The sequence below is a fragment of the Phaenicophaeus curvirostris genome, chromosome 9 (assembly GCF_032191515.1).
Source record: "Phaenicophaeus curvirostris isolate KB17595 chromosome 9, BPBGC_Pcur_1.0, whole genome shotgun sequence".
NCBI lineage: Eukaryota > Metazoa > Chordata > Aves > Cuculiformes > Cuculidae > Phaenicophaeus > Phaenicophaeus curvirostris.
The window spans coordinates 20,690,320-20,711,098 of record NC_091400.1 but is presented as its reverse complement, the minus strand read 5'-3'; the positions used below and the strand labels follow the sequence as shown (position 1 = coordinate 20,711,098).

Here is a 20,779-nt window from a genome sequence, read left to right as displayed (position 1 = left end):
ACCACACACTGTAAGGGTTTATTTAAAGGAATATATGTTTTTCTGACTTTTGAGCACATAAAACACCACACATAGCTCTGCTTTATATACTGGAATGGGGACAGAGCTCTCTATCAGGATACCCAACCCTTTCACCTCAGCAACCATCTTTCCTGCCCTGGCACTGGGCAAGGGGGGCCTGCTGCCAACATCCCCGACAGAGGCACTTGGATCAATTCTGACACAGATCTTTTCCTGGTGCAGATGCACGTACACCCAATGTAAACTGGGTTCACTCACCAGCTCCAGCCTTCTCGATTCTGACAGATCTTCTACGGCTTGATTAGAAGCGTTTGTGCATGTGTGGTTTTGTGTGGACACATGCATGCGTATATAGAGAACTCAGAGGGTCAACACAAGGCTAGCATCGCCTTGCAACCCAGCAAGAAACGTCAAAGGAAGAGAGTACAGTTCTGTCATTAAGATACAGTTCAAGCATCACGTCTGTTACCATCATGTACCCTTTTACACACCTATTAACACTTTCTATAGGAAAGAAGTTTCATACATTAAACATTGACAACCTTGTAATGTATTAAATACATATTTATTCAATATTTTATTAAGATTATTAAAAAAAATAATCTTAGATACTCTTTATTTTCACAAGGTGTATGCAGTTATGATGAGGAACCTACACCTGGGCTCTGGCAGCCTAATCCAAACCCCATCAGTTGCGATGGGCTTTAGATCAAGCACGTGAGAGCACCGTAACACACACTGTTCCAGGAGGTAATTCCCATGCAACATCAAACTATGACAAGACACAAGAGGCTAAAAATGGCTCATCATAATTTATTTTATGTTAAAATGTACAGCTTGGGGGGTGGTGTTGGTTTTTGCAGTTTTTATTTCTGTTTCTTGGGTGGGGTTTTTTGTGGGTTTTTTTTTTTTTTTTAAGTGACTGACTAAAAAGAGAACAGATAAATACAAGAGTGTCACCGGGTCCTATTTTTACATGGATCAAGCCTCTTCTGTTCGGCCCTTACAGTCACTCTGTACAGGTACAAAGGCTACAAAAAAGGAAGCGATATAAACAGACACAAATAACTTTTGCCTTTTTACATGCGATCTGTAAGCTTAGTTTGAGCTATTCACACGCTACTGCTCTATTTTTTCCCTTAAAAAATAACTCCAATATTTTATAAAGATAGAAAAATCTACAGATGGAATGAAAATGTAAAGTTAGAGGCATTTCCATAAAATAGCAACTTTACACCAAATTCACTACTTTTTTGATTCTTAAATCCCGCCAAGTATCTGGACGTATATGAAAATGTTTCAAAACTTGACAAATAAACACTGAGATGTTTCAATCAACAAAAAACATAACAGTACTTATAAAACAGAAAGCTGCCTTTTTTCCTACCCCAGCCCCAAAGAAACTGGTCACAAGAATGGAAGAGAGTCTCAACTTTACACTAAACATACAGCAATAAAATCCTTGGAACTAACCAAAATGTGAATAGCTTTTGCAGCTTTTTTTATTCATTTTTACAAGTTTTATAATTAACAAAAATATAATTCTGTTTTGTTTTTGTTTTTTTTTTTTACCCCTCAAACTAGGGTAACCTAATCAAGGCAAAAACTTAAGAAATGGCTTACTGTTAAGCACAACACTTGTACAGTACTACAAAATGCACTGTCACTAACAAAGACATTAGCGGCATGCGGAAGTGTCACCTTCGGAAACAAAATCATACAATAAAAGAACTGCTAAAAGGCATTTACATTTTGGGAAAGGAGAGAGAAAAAGCTCGCGATCCAGTACTGTCTGATAGTTTTGGAGTCTACTTATCCACATTTTGAATGGGAGCAGGCACATAAAATGGCTCTGAACCATCAGCTGCTGTGTGATTGCAGTTCATAGAAAGAGTTCTTCCTTTCCAGAGAACTTCAAGCTCAGTGAAACAAAGGAAAAATGGAAAACCACCTAATTCCCCCCAAAGAAGAGAAGTGATACCCCACAAAGGTAAAAAACCAGAACGAAACAAAACCCAAAAGAAGAAATAAAGAAGAAAGAAACACTTGTATAAGGCTTTCTGCTGCATACAGCTTGTAAATGGTGCCAACAAATGTTTTTGCATTCACACCAATTGCTGGTTTTGAAATCGTACTCTCCAAAAGGTATTTGTGCAGATCAGTCCGGTACACCAGCCGGGCAGTCCGTGCCTCCGCAGGGCCTACCTTCTCATGTAGGAGCCGTTCAGAGACTGCTTGGACATGCCGGTGTTCATGTAGCCGTGGTGTGCCGGGGGCGTGTACATCATGTTGCCGTGGGGCGCTGTCTGCATCGGCTGCTGTGCATATGGCTGAGTTCCCATCATCCCCATCTGCATCTGCATCGGGTACTGCGGGGTTTGGTTCATGTAGCCGTGGTTGCTGTGGTAGCCGCTGTTCATCATCGGCTGGGACATGCTATAACCGTTCATAGCATTAAGGGTGTTCATGTTCATGTTCACCGAGTTGACATTATACGCTGGGGCTGGCATCAAATTCACGCTCATGTTCATCCCACGCTGCATGGTTAAGGTCCGTGCGGGGCCTTGCATGGCCACCGTCTGTGACGCCCGCCCGTAGATCTGTGGCTGATGGGCTGCAGCAGCAGGCGGCAGCGGCGTGGATTTGGTTCGTACGGAAACATGACCTTTGCTGGCCATCTGAGTCTGCAGTCTTTGGGTGTGGGAGATCCCAATGTTTGACGATGTCATATTCCGCTGCAATAGGGGAGGTGGCAAGTTCATGGGAGGAGGAGTGAGGTTGGGGGGAGGCGTCATGGTGGCCTGTGCTTGGGGTCCTCCAGGAACAGCATGTGGCGACTGGGAAAGCTGAACGAGCCCTGTGTTACTTAAGGGGGTGGACAAAGAGGCACTGTTTGCATAGGAAGTTACAGCAGCTGAGTGGCTGTAAGGCAAAGAATGGTCCATCAGCGTGTTGGTTAACTGCTGCAGCTTGGCCAGGCTGAAGGTGGCAGATGGCTGTGAGTAATGCCCCGCCCCAAATTCACTCTGCCCCATCCTCTCATAGAGCCCAATGTTGGCATTGCCAGTCTCAGGGATCTCTGTTAACTGCATAGGTGGTGTAAAATTAGTGGCCATGCTGCACTGGGACAACTGCTGGTTGCTGCTCGGAGGCCTTTCCACAACACAGCCTTGGGGAGATTTGACATTACATGTGGGAGGAGAACTGATGTTTGTCTGTTGCATCATACTGCAGCTGCCATTGATATTGGACATCTGCTGCGTCACTGCACAGCTACTCTGAGTTAGATTACTGGATGTAAGGCTACTGTACGAGCAACTGTTCTGAGAAGAGTTGTTCCCACAGATGCTGCTGCCCATTGTGGAATCGTAACTGCTTGGGTTCTCATAATTTTCTGTTGTGCTCTCGATGCTCCCCAAGTCACTAAACCCACTATCCACAACTTGCTGTGAATGGTCAGAAACCGAGGGAACATCCATCATCGGGCTGGTCTCCATGTTCTGCAGAGATGGCACAGAAATGGCACTTTGATCTGGGCTGATCTGCGCATAGCTGTTCTCTAAAGGAGCGACGTTTGGGCTGTTCACAGAACGGACCGACTGACTGGGATGGGAGTGCACAGATGAGACCGGGCTACTGTGGTCAGACTGCTGACAGTCATCCAGCGTGGTCATCTGGGGACTTTGGTCATTACGGGCATAGTTTTGCAAACTTCTACAGGCCTCTTGAGTCTCTGCACAGTCCTGAAATGTATCATCGTGTTCACTGGCCTCTTGGGTCAGAGACTGCACTGCTTGAACCGTCTCCGAATCAATCTCCATGGTCTCAGCACTCTCACCCTTGAAATCGGAATGTAATTCTTCTCCGGCTTTTTGGTCCTGGTTGTTATCTGGATGATCATCATCAGACTCCGGCATCGGGTCTGAGCCTGTGGCAAGTTCCTTCTGGCCATGTTCACACTCATCAGCTGTGAGCTCAACACCACAATCCATTAAATCCTCTTGATTTGAGCTACCACTTTGAACGTTTACGTCTAAAAAAGCTTGCTGTGTTTCCAGCATTTCTTTGAAAGCTTCACCAGGCAATTCCTCTTTCTCTGCTTCAGTTGAACCCATGTGGCTGTCATCTTCATCATCCGCGTCGTGATCCTCATTATGAGAAGGTTCTTCATCCTCCTCCTCCTCCTCCTCCTGATCATCCAAATGCACAGACTCTTCTTTTTGCAGAAATACCTCTTCTGCTTTGTCTTTTTCTTGATCTTTTGAACCAATTCCCTCATCTGCACTCCCTTCTTCTTCCCCAGCTTTAACCGTACCACCTTCTTGCTTTTCAAAGGGTTCACTAGGTGCATCCAGAGGTTCAGGTTCCACCTCTTTTACCTCATCACTTGGTGGTGGTAATATTTCAACAGGCTCTTTAATTGATTCCTCTGTAACAGCAGGAACTGAGCAGAGCTTGTCTTCTGCCACTTCCTTTTGCTCCTCCACCAGCACCTGGTAGTCCGGCTCCATGGGAGTCTCGGGTGGAGTGTATAAATTAAGCTTAAAGCCAGGCTTTCTTTCTTTGCTTTGCCTCCATTTAGATGGACCACGTTTACCTCCTTTGGGCCAACCCTGCTTACTCTTTAGAGGTTCAAGATTGTCTTTAGTGCTTTCTTCCAACACAGCTTCATCCTCTGCATTATCTTTGGGAGGCAACAAACAGAAACAAAAGAGTCTGAGCATGCACAAACTAATCAATACTTTCAAATGTAAATCCAAGAGTCATTTATATATCAACTCAAGGCATTAAGAAACTCTGGAACAAGAGTTATAAATATATGTCAGAGCAGAACTGAACGAAATATCTACAGCTGAAACACGCTTACATGGATGGTAAAGTTCTTGTTTGATGGCCGTTTAACAGGGACCATCAGAACCACCATTTATACGCCAGAAGAATCCCAGAGATTTAAATCACAAGACATGTAAACTAAAGCAAAAATACTGTCTAAATATTTGATTATCAACCTGTGTTTTTAGAACAGAGGTACGCCACCACTTTATGCACTGAACTAGTGCATACTGATCTTTTTTGACAGCAATAACATGAGAGCCTGGAGCTCCTCGTTCGACAATTCTGGAGGACAAGTCACAGTAAGCATATAATCATGCCGTAGTATCAACAATGAAGTAAAAGATGGTTCATTCTAATATCTTCTCATGGGCAGCTCACAGACAAAAGCCAAAAGGTAATAGAAATAGAACAGAGTGTGTCAGAACACTAAATTAACCCAAGCCACTCTCACTCCTCTACTCTCTTCCCAGATACCACAGATCAACACCAGAAAAAGGGAGGATTCTCAGGGTGTAACATGCTGCTCTTGGGAGTGTACTGGCTTCAGGGCTGCTCCTTTGCCACGTTCCACCTCTCACTACATTACTCAAACACTCTGATAGACAATTAATGGGATGACACTGTCCATGGACAAATCCACAACATGGGTCCAGTTACAACAGTGTGAACCTGACTGCTGGGGCATACCTGGAACCTCCTATATTTGCTACAGTCAGCTTAATCAATTTCTGTGAAGAAGCAGGGAAGAGTGGCAATATTCTAATATACCTCCACTGTGCTTTGTACCAGCACCAATACTCATGAGCATGGATGCTCTGGTTGCACAAATGCCATTTAAAACAGAAATTGGTGCATGATCCCTCAACTGAGGATCACAAAGATTAAATTCCCCATGCAATTATGAAAACACTGAAGTAGCACACACTGTCTTCTTATAGAAAATATATAGACCTGAGGATGCAGCCATTCATTCTGGAATTAGAACATATATAAGCATATCTTGAGAGCCAGGAGGTCAGACAATGAGTAGACACTCAGAGTAGCTAATTAGTAGTTGCACTACTCATTCATTAGCTTTTCTGCAAGGAAAGATCCTTGAAATCACACTAGATAAGCAGGTTCAAAAGGATACAGTTAAAACTATCCCTCTCTTGTTTAGGGTAAAAGATAAGGACCCCAGCACTGAGGACATCTTGTGCCCCAGGAACAATAAACGCTTTGTCGAATTACCAACAATGCTGAATAGAAACATACTGGTATAAATCAAATTTTACTCTTTGCTTGTACCCTTTACCAAGGATATAAACCAGTATCAGACTATATTCCAGTGATGCCCTGCTCTGTGAGTATGAAATGCCCTGTTGTAGGGACATAAAAGCTGGTTTTGGCAGCATGACAAGGACTGCATTGCTTCAGACTAGAAAACGTTTGTTTTCTGAACACAAAAAAACCAGATTATAATATCAATGGGTCAGGAATACTGAAAGAAGTAAAACACAACAGAAACAAACCAAAACAAGTCTGAAGACACCACTGGTTCCTAATAAACTACGTGAGATTAATGGCTCCACTAGCACCTCTACTCAGAAAGCATTTTTTGTTTTGTAAGTTTAAAACCAAAATGGCTAAATAGATCTTGCTAAAAATCTTCAGATATATTACAGAAACAGACACTTCCTTTGAAGACACCTGACAAAGTAATGTTGTGAAGACTGAAGAACATTTCAGCTTACTTGTACAACTGTCATCACTCCTGTAACACCGAGTGTCTTTCTCCTCCTCGTTCTGTTCTTCCTCCTCCTTCTCCACTTTCTGCTGCCCAGGCTCGTACTCAAAAGATTTTCGAATCACAGGCTTCAAGTCATCCTCTTCCCCATCCACTTCGCAGGTCGGTTCCAGCTGCGGCATGGGACGCTCTTCATCCGAGTTGTCAAATGGCTCGTTCAACACTTCAGTTGTCTCAGAAATGGTCTCAGTTGTAACACTGCTATTAATCCTCCTGCGTTTGCGGCCTCTCTTCTTTTTTAGTAGAAAAGGTCTCTGAAAAATAATCCCACAGATACAGCTCTTCTTACACTCCTGCTGGTTAGCTGACTGGACATCAATAAACAAAGGTTTGCAAAGTGAGTTTACAGTGATCTATGTACTCATTCAAAAAAGTACCTTCCACTGCCTTAAATGCCAAGAAAGACAGAATCTTAAGTGCAATATCTAAGCAAGCTGAAACAAGCACGCATTTACACACGCACTCAAAATTTCCTGTAGGTGAAAACTCAGACTAGAATTTTCTTCATATTGCAGTGACGTTTCCCTCCTTGTATCAAATAATATTCACAGCAATACTACATCAGTTGTAGTGACACATCTGCAGATTTATAATTGCCCAGCAACCTTCACAAATATCCAAGTTTATTCACCTACATTTGTGTTTTGTCCTAGTTTAAAAACAAGTATGCATATGGAAAACCAGGTAACAGCAAAGGGAGTGTACCTCAAGCTTCTCACGGGTCTCAACAAGACACACCAAGTATCCTACATTGGCTGCTATAAGGAAAACACTGTTCAACAATTTGTATTTCTATCATTATTCCTTCTCACAGATGTATCATTACATTTGAGTTTGCTCATCTAAAGTCGAAACAAAGAGACACCCTGGTTCTCTATTTCTCACCAGAGACACGAAGTACTTCAAAAAATTTGGGATGCTTAGTTTACTCATTTAAACCATTCAAATAGTTGTTTTCTCAATGAAATTAAGAATTAAGTAAACACTGCAGTAAGCAGAATTTAAACCTTGTGGAAATTAGAAGAATATGGGCGAAAGACTCCTGTTTTGAAAATCAGCATTGCCCTGTAAGGAGTTCTATACTAAACCAGTAAAAAAGACAATCCCCACAAGCTGGAATCCATCTTAAAATGAAAAAAGGAAGAACCATCAAAATACTGAACCCATACCGATGCCAAACAGCAGAGGGCAACCACTCGTTTAGAATTTAACAGGAAGTTCTGATTTTGCGGTATTTTACAGTTCCACGAGTAATCCATACGATGAAAAATGGGATTGAGAAGAAAAAATATAAGACAGGAGTTTAGTGCCAAATCATACAGAAAGGATGAAAACAACCTAACAAATATTTGTAAAAGAAATGGATTGTTCTTTTGACAATAACAATCTGATTGAAATCAGAAGTGAACGACTTGAAAACAAGGCATTGAAGGAACACACCTTTCTTTTCATGGCCAGCGACTGGGGCTTTGTCAGCCGGGGAGGCAAACTCTGCTGGTTCTCATCCCCACCTTCTTCCTCGCTGCTCTCCTTAGCTTGCTCTGCGGCTTGCCCTCGCTCCCCCACCACTGCCACACTTTCTGGAGATCGCAAATATTTATTTTTAGATTGCGCTTTTGCAGGTGATTGCCTACTATTAGTTCTGGTGGAGAATATTTCTTGCTCTTCCTTTTCCCAGCAGCTAGCTTGTTCCATCAGACGCTCAGCCTGAAGGGTTGAGGTTAAAATAACGGGTCACAAACAGCATTTACTCAGCCATATCTTTCATGTGCAGCTCAAGAGTTACAATAAGTCAGCCCTGATTAGCACTGCCGGCTAACCTAGCAACAACAGTGCAGCTGAACCATCTAGCAGCCCCTTTACAACAGTTAGGATAACAAACCAAAGAAGATTGCATTTCATGGGATATTTAGCACTATTAATGATGCAGCGAATTGATTTAAGTCCTTTAGCACTACATTACATGCCCACTGACATGGATCACTTTGAGCAAGTTCATAACACAAAGAATCGATTGACACTGCAGCCCCGGAGCTCTGTGCCAAATTTGATCTGATTACATGCTCTTCGACTACCTCAAGAGTGATAAACAGCTCCATGCCAAGTGATTTGTGTTTTACGTTCTCATATTCATCCCCCAAAGTTAACATGTCTTGCTGCACGGCTTGCAAGAAGTGTGTGTTACGATAACTTCAGTATCCTCTATCATTAAGTGGTCAGTGGTCAAAATTAAAACTGCTCTACTTAAGACAGTCTAACATAGACAATTAAGAGTGACAGAACCCAAAGGAAGGGAAATACCAAACAAGAAGTTTCTGCTATTACCTCCTTTTCTGCTTCTCTCTCTTCTTCAGAAACCGCAGCATTAGACACTAACAGAGGAGTCCATCGCAAGCTTTCAGGATCAACTTCATTGATGCGGGGATTTGCTTTCAGTTTCTCCATATGACTTGAAATCAGCTTCTCCCTTCTAATAATGACAAATCTACAATCCAATAAAGAGTGATTTTAGAATGTCATCACCAAAAACAACCTTCCTACAGTTTCAATCCTTTTGCATAAGAAGCTATGGAACTAGATGGGTAAGTAAACAGGCACGTCTAACCAAAAATGTCAACTGTCACACAGACAACACACTTACACAACCATTCATTAAGAGGAAGGGAGGAAACAACAGTTTATGATGTGGAAGCTCAATACCATACATCATGAGGGCAACAGAGAAGAAAGTAAAGGTTTTATATTCAACCACTTTAAATCCATGCAATAGCTTTAGTATTGCCCCTTCAGTCCCTGCCAGAACAATTTCCATTTTAATGCCACACAAGCATAAACTGAACACACTGTGGATCACCACATAAAGAGCGAGAGAGTTGTTAATAGCACAACTGCAGATGGCAGCTAACCGGACAAGAAAGCAGGTTAGAAATACAGGTTTTCTAATGAAGCGTCAAAAATGTACCTCAGGCCTATGCTGATGCAGTAGGAAACAACTCCTACTCGCTGCTCCCAAACCACCACCCTGTAAGCCAACCTCCACTTGGAAGACTTGCACTTGTACAAGTTCAAAAAATACTTGTTTTTAATACTAGAGCTGGTGAACATAATCATTACTGAGGGTGAGCTACTCCTGATCTTCATTTTCCTTTTTGGCAACCCATGCTTGTAAGGCAGTTTTGCTTAATTATAAAGTTTCTATGATTGGAATATCCAGAAATAATTAAGAAGCTCTTCAAAAACACAAATACCATTGAAAGTCACTGAAGGTATTTTATGAAAAAAGGGCCAAACAACCCACTTAAGATGTAAAATATCATCAGGATTATTAAGGAAGATCTTCAAAAATCAGGAACTCAACTTCCCAGTGTACTAACTTTCAACACTGATTGCAAGATTTAATTGCAACTTTAACAAGTCATTTGCACTCCGAGTTCCTTGGGCAGGATGACCTTGCGTAGAGCTGGTCTGATCCCATGGCTTATGCGAGTTGAGTAAGGATTGAAAAAGGAGGTGTGGGGAAAGAGACCATCACCCACAAACCCACGTTCTCCCCTCACTGGTAAGTCAAAGCAAGAGTCAGGAACTGTACTTACAGAACAGGATACTGCATCAAACACAATTCTTCACTGAAAGTGTCTCAAGCTGGCTGCACTTTTCCCATACCCATTAATGTGAAAAAGGTCTGGAAAAAGCACTTTGCTTAGGGAGAAAAACTCTGCATGACCAGACCCAGCTGCATTGACTCCTTCAGTAACAGGGTTATAACTTGTTTTACAGTCAGCATTTCACAGAGACATTTTTCACATCAACTTTCTCTGTAAGCAGAGAAAGTGAAAGCTTTGTCTCAGTTGGTTTTAATTGTTTACCCAATTCACTGACCTGTCTTCTCTTTTATCTATCATGCTATGCTGCTGCAGGGTGGTGGCGATGTCATGTGGGCACATCCCAGTAGCTCGGCTCATTCCTTTGATGCTGATCTGTTTCTCGTGGTGGCAGTTAAGGTATTCTAAGATGACACTTTTCCAGTAGGCCAAGTACGAGAGACGACCCAGATCAGACAATGGCTTTTCAGGGGATCCTGCTTGACCTTCTCTTCTAGAAAGTAAGTAGCCTAGAAGGAAGTGAAACAACACCTTTTTGAGGTAACAGAACTGAAGAATTTTAACTACACCTTAAGAAAGTTGATGTTAATAGAAAGAACAGCATGGCTGATTACACTACTGGTAACTCTTGTAATTAAGGAAGTCCTCCCCACAGAAGAGACTGGGTTTCATCATTACAGTGACACAGAAAAAGATTACATCTTTGTAAGAGACTCTGATTTTGTTATGAGAATCAAACATTAACCAACTCCTCCAAATCACAAAGCAAGGAGGAAAGAAGCAGCCAACCTGTTTCAGAATGGGTCTCATCATATGTGATCTCATTGAGAACTACAACTGTCTAGTCGTTGAACAACTTCTGAACCTGAGTTACATCACTGAGGCCAAGAATTTTCCAAAGGATCTCAAGAGCAAGTGTCACGAGCAATATCAGTTAAGTCACTTTTCTCCAAGAGGCCCCAGGTGACATCAGTTTTTGATTAAACCGCTGTTGTATTTCAGAGGTGACAGAATCCACAAGTCAAATTACTGGGAGAATTACTTTGGAGAAATAATTAAAAATAATCTCCCTTAATTCACGTTTCAAACATTCACATAATTGCAGTTTGCAGTCTTCAGGACAATAACCCATCAGCTCTTACACAATACACCACCTTTGTTCTATACTCCATGTACGCTGTGAGTCCTTTTTAACTCTCATCAGCTTTATGCAGCTTTTACAGTCTCAAGCAGAACACACCTGCTTGGAGATAACAGAAGTAGTCTGGTATTTGCCACAATTAAAACTAATTTCAGAGAAAAACAAAAATAACACAATGGATAAAACGTATCCTTTCACAGTAATTCATCCCTCCATGATTTCACTGGCCCAAGCTGCCTAGAGCAGCCGTGGTTGTCCCATCCCTGGAGGTGTTCAAGGCCAGGCTGGATGGGGCTTGGAGCAACCTGATCCAGTGGGAGGTGTCCCTGCCCATGGCATGGGAGTGGAGCTGCATGGGCTTTGAAGTCCCTTCCAACTCAAATCATTCTATGATTCTATGACAAATACTCAGCACTGTGCCTTTACAAACATCACCAAACAAGAGCCTTAACACCAGGCTTACAAAATGCTCACTCCATTGTAGGCACAGGTAACATGCTTATGGAATTGCAGTACCCAAAGTCACTTAGACTCCGCCAACACAGCTGATTCTTTTGCCTTCCAATAGTCTAAACCACTTTTTTAAAGAAAAAAGTTGGAATATCTCCTTATTTTTTTTGCTTTAAAACCTATCTAGCGCAGCCACATCATATTTGCTAACCAAATCCTCCCGACTCCTTCATGAAGTTGCTCCTAATCAACTCAGCTATAAACCAAAACCATATGATGAGCATCCAGCTCTGAGGCAGTGGCTGTTCCCTTATTTCAATGTATGCTCTACCATATACGAGCTGCACCATGTACATGTATCTGTTTATTTATATATATAAAAATATGACATACATACAACTAGATGTATATTTACTTAGCCTGAAACAACACTCTCCCCTTTTTGGGAACAATAGAAAAGGTCCACAACAGCATTCAGAGAATACTCACACACTGGCCACTGCACTCTGTCCTCCAGCTTGCATAAACATGTTGACACAGAGAAATAGACATCCTCCTGCATCCCAAGCTATCAGCAACAGCAGAGATACTGCAATAAGCAGGGTATCCTTCACAGCCATTAGCTTTATAAGGTAAATAAGAGCATCAGGAGGAACACACCACGCCATAGTTACTTATTTCTCCAGAAGCAGACACCTACATAAATCTGTCTACATCTGCACGGTGCCACTGGAAAGCGAGCAAGTACAGTTATTCTGGTTTACAGAGGAAATGTTATATTAAAACTTAAGAAAAGGAAGGTAGCCAGCGGATACATCTTCGTACCACCAGTAACAGTGGCTGACAGGAGAAGCCAAAACTCAAGTTCAAACCCACGCTGCATTCCAACCACTCTGAAGGCGGAGACTTGTTTTCCACCCAGCTGTAAAGCAAGAGACCTATGGCGTACAGTCTGTTTTGCATAATTTGAGACAAAGCATCACTTGGACCAAGAAAGAATTTTGGACCAGCTTGTTCACAGTCTATAAAGACAAGTTTGATACCAAGACATCGCTGCCTACAGAAAAACATGCAAAACTGCAGCAGTATAAGCAGTGACAGAAATCAACAGAGGAAAAGAGAGAGAATAAACTAGATTTTAAAAATACATACCTGGGGAAAACTTCCAGTTACTTCAAGTAACTTTACAGCTTAACCTACCTACTTCACACTCAAGAAAACTTGGACACTAATAGAACGTGTTTGTAGGCTGTTTTGCAAGATCTGGATTTCATTCTTGTACTTCATTACCATTTAAAATTACTTAGACAAGAGCTTTCTTCCTCCACTTCCTTCCACGTTCCTCACACTTCATATTGCTGTTAACTGTACTTTCCCTCACACATCACATTGCTGTAACTGTACGTTCTTGATGAGCATCTCGTAAGGCTTAATGAGAAACCACTATTAGGAACCTGGAACCATTAGCAACACAACCACAAGTATACATAGAGCTTTACAAGTACGACCCTGTTCATTGGGTCCCGATGACTGAGGACTCCAAGACTGGTTCTTAGTAGTCACTGCCAAATATTTTTACTGCACATTAAACTTCACCTGCACGGCAATACCATTTTTCAGTATTCTTGCCTGCAATATAACCTGTCTTTATCCAAGAGACTCCCATTCTACAGGATCAGGAATACCCATCAGAGGTAACAGTCGCAGTTACACCCAGTGAGTGCCAAATGGAAAGTTGCTCTTAAAAGATTCTGGGAGTTGAATGACATCTATTAAACTAAACTTACCAAAGAGACGCCAAATAATTCATCTAAGTTGCAGGTAAAAAAAACCCCAAACACTAAGTTTGGTAGGTCATGTAACTATCCTGAAGCATCTTCTGAAACGCGTACAATATGCCCCTATTAAACAGATGCCCCCAGTGCCACTCTGTCTCTCTAATCTTAACAACAGATACCCTCACAGTGGACACCTGCAAGGGCTTTCTTAAGCCATAACCCCGGATATGAGACCAGGAACAACTGCAAGATTCAGAGGACAAGATATAGCTCCTCCCCACCCACCCTCCAAGAATAAACAAGTCGGGCTGTGTGTTACACCACAAAGCCCACAACAATACGCAAGTCCAAATCCGGAAGAACAAGAAGTTGTCTAAACTATCCCCTGCCATAGAGTGACAGCCCCAGAAATTAAACAGCCAAAATACCATTAATGAGTTTCATTTCTAGCCTTATCGCTATCTTTCACATGGAAGCAACATGCCACATGCAATTTACAGCCTTTGACCTTTGTCACACAAACCTCTCCAGAACCACTCAGGTTTCACCATACTAGAGATTTAGAATCACAGAATCATGGAATGGGTTGGGTTGGAAGAGACCTTAAAGCCCATCCAGTTCCACCCCCTGCCATGGACAGGGACACCTCCCACTAAACAGAGCAACTAGAAAAAAATCCAACCTGAGAAAGTTAGTATAAGATATTAATCTATTTTATTCTTCAACACAAATCTAGAAGATAATCAGATAATAAAGAAAAAATAAGATCAGACATTTAAATAAATTAACTTGAGTAGTATCTTGTAATTCCAATCTACAGTGTCGCTGATAGGGAACTCCCCTGGGACAGTTATGGCACAGTCTGCAGCACCCATGAAAACAGTAAATTTGACACATCTCTGTCACCCTCCAGAAGCTTCAGGCAGTTAACTCCCGGTTTTGTTATGTTCAGTTCTCTCTCTTCAATCAAACTGAACAGCGTGAGATCAGAGGTCCAGCTTGATAGTCTTGTGATCCAGCAGTGGCCAGAGGAAAACCCAAGGGACAGGTTGCAACAGCAATTCTCTTTTCAGCAGAACAAGAATCAGCAAAATGGTGCCTGAGCAGTAGACAAAGTACTGAACCTCAGTCTGGACCTGGACAAACCACAGTACCTTTTTCCTGTGCTGCTAGCAATAAATCCACACACTTAGTTCTCACTTATGCAGGTTAAAAACTAAAGCTGTCTTCAAAGTGGATCCTGAGGGCAGGGATTCATGAGCCCTACATTTCAGCTACCATTTCTGTGCTACAAAAAGCTGGAAATAATAGTTTACATTGAAAAATTTTTTTAAAAGTCTGATCTAGGGAGTAGTTTTAAGTATCAACCACACAACCCCTAAGAGTCTGTCAAGAGTAAAGCCCTGTCCCTTTAACCTTCGGGCCTCTGAAAAAGAGTGGACTGGGCAAATACGGAATCCTTATTCAGCAGGTTTTCAACCTCTCCTGCTTTTTAGGCTATCACCTTCCACACTTCTTAGTGTAACTGCCTGATCGTCATCATGGGACCTTGCTTCAAAGGAGAAAATTTCTACTGTGACACTGCTTTATTTACACAGAAGAAAAAGACTCGTCACCTTTCAAAAGTGTAAAGGAAGAAAAATTAAGAGAAGCAACATTGCCAAGCATGAATTTATTGTTTCTGTACTAAAATACCCACCAACAACATGCTATTATCACACCTGAATAATCTTCCGATCCTGAATTTCTTCTGTTTTGGACTTCAGTAAAGCCTCTGACACTGTTTCTCACAGTATTCTACTTGAGAAACTGGCCCCCACTGTCCTGGACAGGTGCACCCTCTGCCGGGTAAAAAAACCTGTCTGGATGGCCAGGCCTAAAGAGTGGTGGGAAATGGGGCTCAATCCAGTTGGAGGCTGGTCACAAGTGGTGCCCCCCAGGGCTCAGTGCTGGGTCCAGTTCTGTTCAATATCTTTATCAATGACCTGGGCAAGGGGATTGAGTGCACCCTTAGCAAGTGTGTGGATGACACCAAGCTGGGCAGGAGCGTCAATCTGCTTGAGGGCAGGGAGGCTCACAGGCTGGATTGACAGGCCAAAGGGATGAGGTTTAACAAGGCCAAGTGCCAAGTCCTGCACTTGGGACATAACTCTGTGCAGCGCTACAGGCTTGGGGAAGAGCAGCTGGAAAGCTGCCTGGCAGAGAAGGACCTGGAGGTGTTTAAGAGACAGGTAGATGAAGTATTAAGGGATAAGATATAGTAGTGGACAGGAACGGATAGTCTTGATGGTCTCTGAGGTCTTTTCCAACCTAGGGATTCTATGAATTTTAATCTCAAGAAGTCAGACAATATGCTTGTAGTAGGTAATGAATGAGAGTCAGGGTGTGGAATACACCACATGAAGAATCACATTCAAACCTACTCACCTCAGCTTCCAATATTAAAGTCTCTTTTGCCACTGTGATTCACCTCCCAGCAAAACACACACATAAAATTAAACAGTTCCAAACTTGCTTGAGCCTTGCCTGCATAGAAAGCCCATTTTAAAACCAGGTTTCAACTCAAAACCAGCAATAGCATTGCTTAGAACCACTGCTGGGCTGTCAGCTCTCAGAGCCATGGAACAGCTACCAAGCCGCTACAACCCGGTGCTTTTCACAGCAAGGTAAACTGTCACCAGCTGCCATTTGCTATGAGAGATGTCATCTGTATGCACAGGTATTCAGCAGCTGAGCTGTGAATGGCTTAAATGCCTAGGAATCAAGCACAACACAGACAACAACAGAAGCACTGTTGCCATTCTAAGGGACATGCTTGCTCGCCAGCCATGCACTAAGACCACCACCATCAAATCATGTTGAACAGCTCCACAGAATTGCTGTCAATGCAAAACTAAACCCCATTTTCTCTTTCTGGACCCGTTCCTCTGTACCAACAACAGTAATACATCACTGATCCTGGAAACAGGCTTAGAGAAAGCTGCCAGCATCAAGTACCACATCCTCCAGTTGAGTTCAAAATGCACATATGCAACACAGTGCTGAAACGACAGCCTGCAGACAGCACTGTTCTGCCAAGCTTCCCAAAGGTCACTTACCAAGCCAGTTCTCCTATCATGAGCTAATCTAACGCCAACAGCAGAAAGTTCAGAAGACAGCATAGGTACAAATACATGTGGACAAAATTTTTACAGATCCAGAGGCACCTTAGCATGGACTCTGTTACTTACACCAAGCCAAACACTATCACCTTTCTAATATCATGATGATACAAACCGATTTAACTCTTCGCTCTAGTTGTCCACTCTTCCTCGCCTTTTCTGAAGAAGATTTAAGATTTGCAACCTTTCAATGGCATGAGGATGTTCCCCAGCTGCCACTACTTTAGGAGACACAGAGAGAGGTCTTGCAATCCTGTCAGTACGTTCCCTCGGTGAATCTCACCTGCTCCCATAAGTCTGTGTATGTTCATTTTACTTAAGTACTCTGTCACTTGATCCTCCTCTACCATGGATGGCATCTCTCTCTCCTCCTCAAATTCTGCCGCACCTGAGAACAGACCCTGTCAGTGAAAGCCAAGGCAAATAAAGTACCAAGATCCTCACTGCACTCTCGTGTTGCCACATGGTACCTATTCCATTCAGCAGCAGGGCCACGTTCTGCTTACCCTTCCTGACTTGTAGAAGATCTCTTGTGCTCACATTCTGGACTTCACTCTGATTCATAGGGATAATAGCTTTTCTTCATGCATTATACAACATAAACCTGTCAATAAATGCACATCAACATCACACATGTAAACATTTCCATACAATTCCACTCAGAGCAAATGTACCCCAACACCATTGAAATCACTCTCACGCAGAAGACGGGATCAAGTTACTTCTAAAAGCTCTCCCGTCACCCACTTTAAAGATGTCAACACACTGCTGAAACCCCTGAGCAGACAGGAGAACTGCAACAAAATCAAACTATTACCAGAAGCTGGAAACAGCTCAAGCTCTGCTTCTTGGAGGCCCCTGGTCATAAAACGGAGCCTTCCTGGAGGTTGTAAGCAGTAGTTTGTGCTCAAAAATTGCCTTTGTGTTATCAGCACTGCTCAGCTCCTACTCATATTTTGTTAACATTTGTGCCAGAAGAAAATGTATTCGTGAGAACCTCTTCAGAACAAACGCAGCAACCAGTGACCCACTGGCGCCTGCACATTCTGAGCTCTTCTCAGTCTCTCTACATGGCCAGCCCTCACAAACGAGATACCAGACTTGGACAAATGGAATCACACGCTTCTCCATGGAACTCTGTTTTCTTTGAAACACAACCAAGTAAAACAAATCCCTTAACATGGAAAGGAAGAACTCTTTCATGCAGTGTTCCGTATCAAAGCAAAGATCTGAAAGAACAGCAAGTGCTAGCAACTGTTGTTATAATACACCAGTATCTACAGCAAAGATTGCCCTCAAACCAGCATTTCAAGTTCTCCTAAGAGACTTCCTTTTGTCTTTTAAAACATCAGATACTTTGTTTGGAAATTATACGAACAAGTTGTGAAGACACAGGATCAAAAGGGCAGTTGGAAACATCAAACTAGATGAGTGTTCAGACAGGACGGCTCGATGCAGTGAGGCTGGTTCAGCACTCCAGGTCCAGAGGTAAGGGGAAAACAGAAATAGGTAAGGTGAAAGAGTAGGCATATTAAGACGTAAGATTCCTAAAACTGTAATTCCTGTTACCACTCTTTCCATAACTGTCCTGTGCGCCTCTGAACTCTTCTATCTATGTCAACAGGAGGAAGGTCAAAGTGAGAGGACCTTAAATAGGTGTTAGTATCCTCTCTGAAAGCACTTTGTGAGGGCTTCAAAGGACCACAATGCCAAGATCCACACAAACACTATAAAAAAAGAAAGACTAGCTGTAACTCAAGATGCTTAGATCTGTGCACAACCTGCTACCTTCTCTTTTCTTCTTTGTCTGGTTAAAGAAAAGCTTTCTTCGTGAGGAACAGAGTAAGCCAAAGATTCTGTCATTATTGTTACAAGAAATAATGCTAGCTCTCATTCCTCTCCACAGCCTCAAGTAAACTCAACGCAGGGGAGTCAGAACCTTTAGTTCCTTTAGAGAAAGCTTCACAGAAGAGGTTAGGGCTAAACAAACGCCCTTCATGAAGGGAAGGAAAAGTAAAGATGACTGCATTACACTCAGACGAACAAAAGGCACCCTTTGAGGGAATTAATTGGCTAACACTTATTCTACCTGTGCCAGATGCCAGCAAACCCCTCGGGTGGAGGCTCTGTGTACGAAGTGGACTGCTTGTAAGCAGAGTGAAAGCATAGGCGAGAGAAAAGGAACTGAAGTGCCCTTAAAAGCAGGACTTGCATGCACAGAGGGCATCAGTCCTGACTGCCATCTAGATAAATCCATTTGCCAGCAAGTTCAGAAGATCACTAACAAGGCTGGGTTGTTTTAGGTTTTATAAGCAATGTTTTAAGTTATTATTTTAATTTACAGTTTTTAATGATTAAATAAATGACACTGAACAGTAAACTGTTTATACGACTATTACTGTTGAATAAACTTGCTTTAAGCAATGCCATTACCTTCAGGTGTTTTGCAGCACATGAATACTGTTTGTTAAAAATATATCAAATATCCTCACTAGGAAATCCTACCTGTTTGCCTTCTCTGTGCACTCCTATAAGACCCACCTGACAGGAGTCCAACATAACAAGTAAATGGAATGCGCCCAGCACCTTTTGGTGGCACTGAGGCCAACCAGAACAGACAGACAGCAGCTGTACTGTGAAGCACTGACTGTCAGCCGGACTTGGCTGTTCCCATAAATTTTCCAGGTTCATGGCTCAGGAAAATTGTTACCACACTCTGAAAATGAGAGCTGCCCTGGACCAAAACTGTATCAGGGATGGTTTTAACAGTTTTAGAGTAGATAACCAAGTTCCATACCCAAAGAGTTTTTCCTGCCATTGTTTTATTCGTGCCTACAAAACATAGCCCAGTACTGCTAAAGAACATGACCAAGATCAAAATTGGGAGTCAGTACTAAGAAGTCAAAAAGAACACCTAGAAAATCACTGCAAATCCTGTATTTGTTCAGGTGAGCGGTCACACACACTTTGTAAGACAAGACTGTAGATGCAAACTACACTTGTCTTATGTGAGCAACAAACTGTCACTGCTGTTCATTCACCCTACTAAAGCACACAGTGAAACAAGGAATTAACCACATAAGATATAGAAGCAGGAACCAGCAGATGAAGGAGATTATCAAAGGAATTATCATAATGATACCTGGCAAGGCAGTAGATACACAAACTGCACCTTATCTACCAATCACTGAACACAACACCCCATCTACTACAGCACCTTCAAAAAGCTCAGCCCAAAAGATGGCCACCTGCTAAATATCTGTTGTTACTCAAAACAGCAGGAAACAACAAAAACCAGAATTTCTTTACAAGAAGGTAGAACTGACAGAAGTGATGGCACTGGAAAAGACAGATGCGTTAAGAAAGCCACAAGGTTATTTCATTGAGGCGAGATGTCTCGCTGTGCCTCAAGGACAAGGTGACAGGCTACAAAACACCTGCTTTGTCCACTGACTCGCTGCGACAGAACTGCACTCTGCAGCCCAAAGCAGAGACTTCTGATCGTTAAAAGATGTACTACATAATTAAAAGCTGCTTTCAGCCCCCAGACTTCAGCAGATGGCTCCTCCTGCTCACTAATGCCATATAAAGACAGCTTTGTCCAACAAACATTTGTTTTCCTTGTTACCAGGTTTGGCCTTGCCTTTTAGCCGTTTTCCATGCTATCTGAAATAAAGATGCTCTTCAGTTCAGCGAGCCTTTGCTCCTATATCTGCAGTGACATGCCCATGTTCTTCTGCGGCTCTGATAAATGCGCAGTGTCTTGAAGCTATATGAAAGTGATACCAAGAAATCCCAAGAGGCTGATTTTCTTGGAATAATCTTAAGTCAACAAAGCTTGATTCAAAATCCATCTTTATTCCCCCCTCATCTAAATCTCAGCTTGACAGAATGTTCCTTATTAGTTATTTAAGAGAGGCCAACCTCATGCCTTCAGGTCAGCAACATAATCAATCATCAAGGAAAGAACATAGAATAAGCAGCAGCACTCAGGCTCCCTCATG

At 42.4% G+C, this 20,779-nt stretch overlaps 1 protein-coding gene across 6 annotated transcripts in view; it reads right to left on the bottom strand.

Moving 5' to 3' along the window:
• Positions 1-643: 643 nt before the first annotated feature.
• The window catches only part of KAT6B (lysine acetyltransferase 6B), a 92,105-nt gene continuing 71,969 nt past the window's right edge, over positions 644-20,779 (bottom strand). For 3 of the 6 annotated variants that reach the window (XM_069863435.1, XM_069863436.1, XM_069863437.1), the window contains exons 13-17: positions 10,523-10,754; positions 8,969-9,128; positions 8,084-8,350; positions 6,591-6,897; positions 644-4,705 (exon numbers count right to left, since the gene is read on the bottom strand). In XM_069863435.1, coding sequence (XP_069719536.1) covers positions 2,223-4,705; positions 6,591-6,897; positions 8,084-8,350; positions 8,969-9,128; positions 10,523-10,754 — 3,449 coding nt within the window. In that variant the 3' untranslated portion in view covers positions 644-2,222. The remainder of the gene's footprint in view (positions 4,706-6,590; positions 6,898-8,083; positions 8,351-8,968; positions 9,129-10,522; positions 10,755-20,779) is intronic. The other 3 variants (XM_069863439.1, XM_069863441.1, XM_069863440.1) reach the window with 3 other exon arrangements.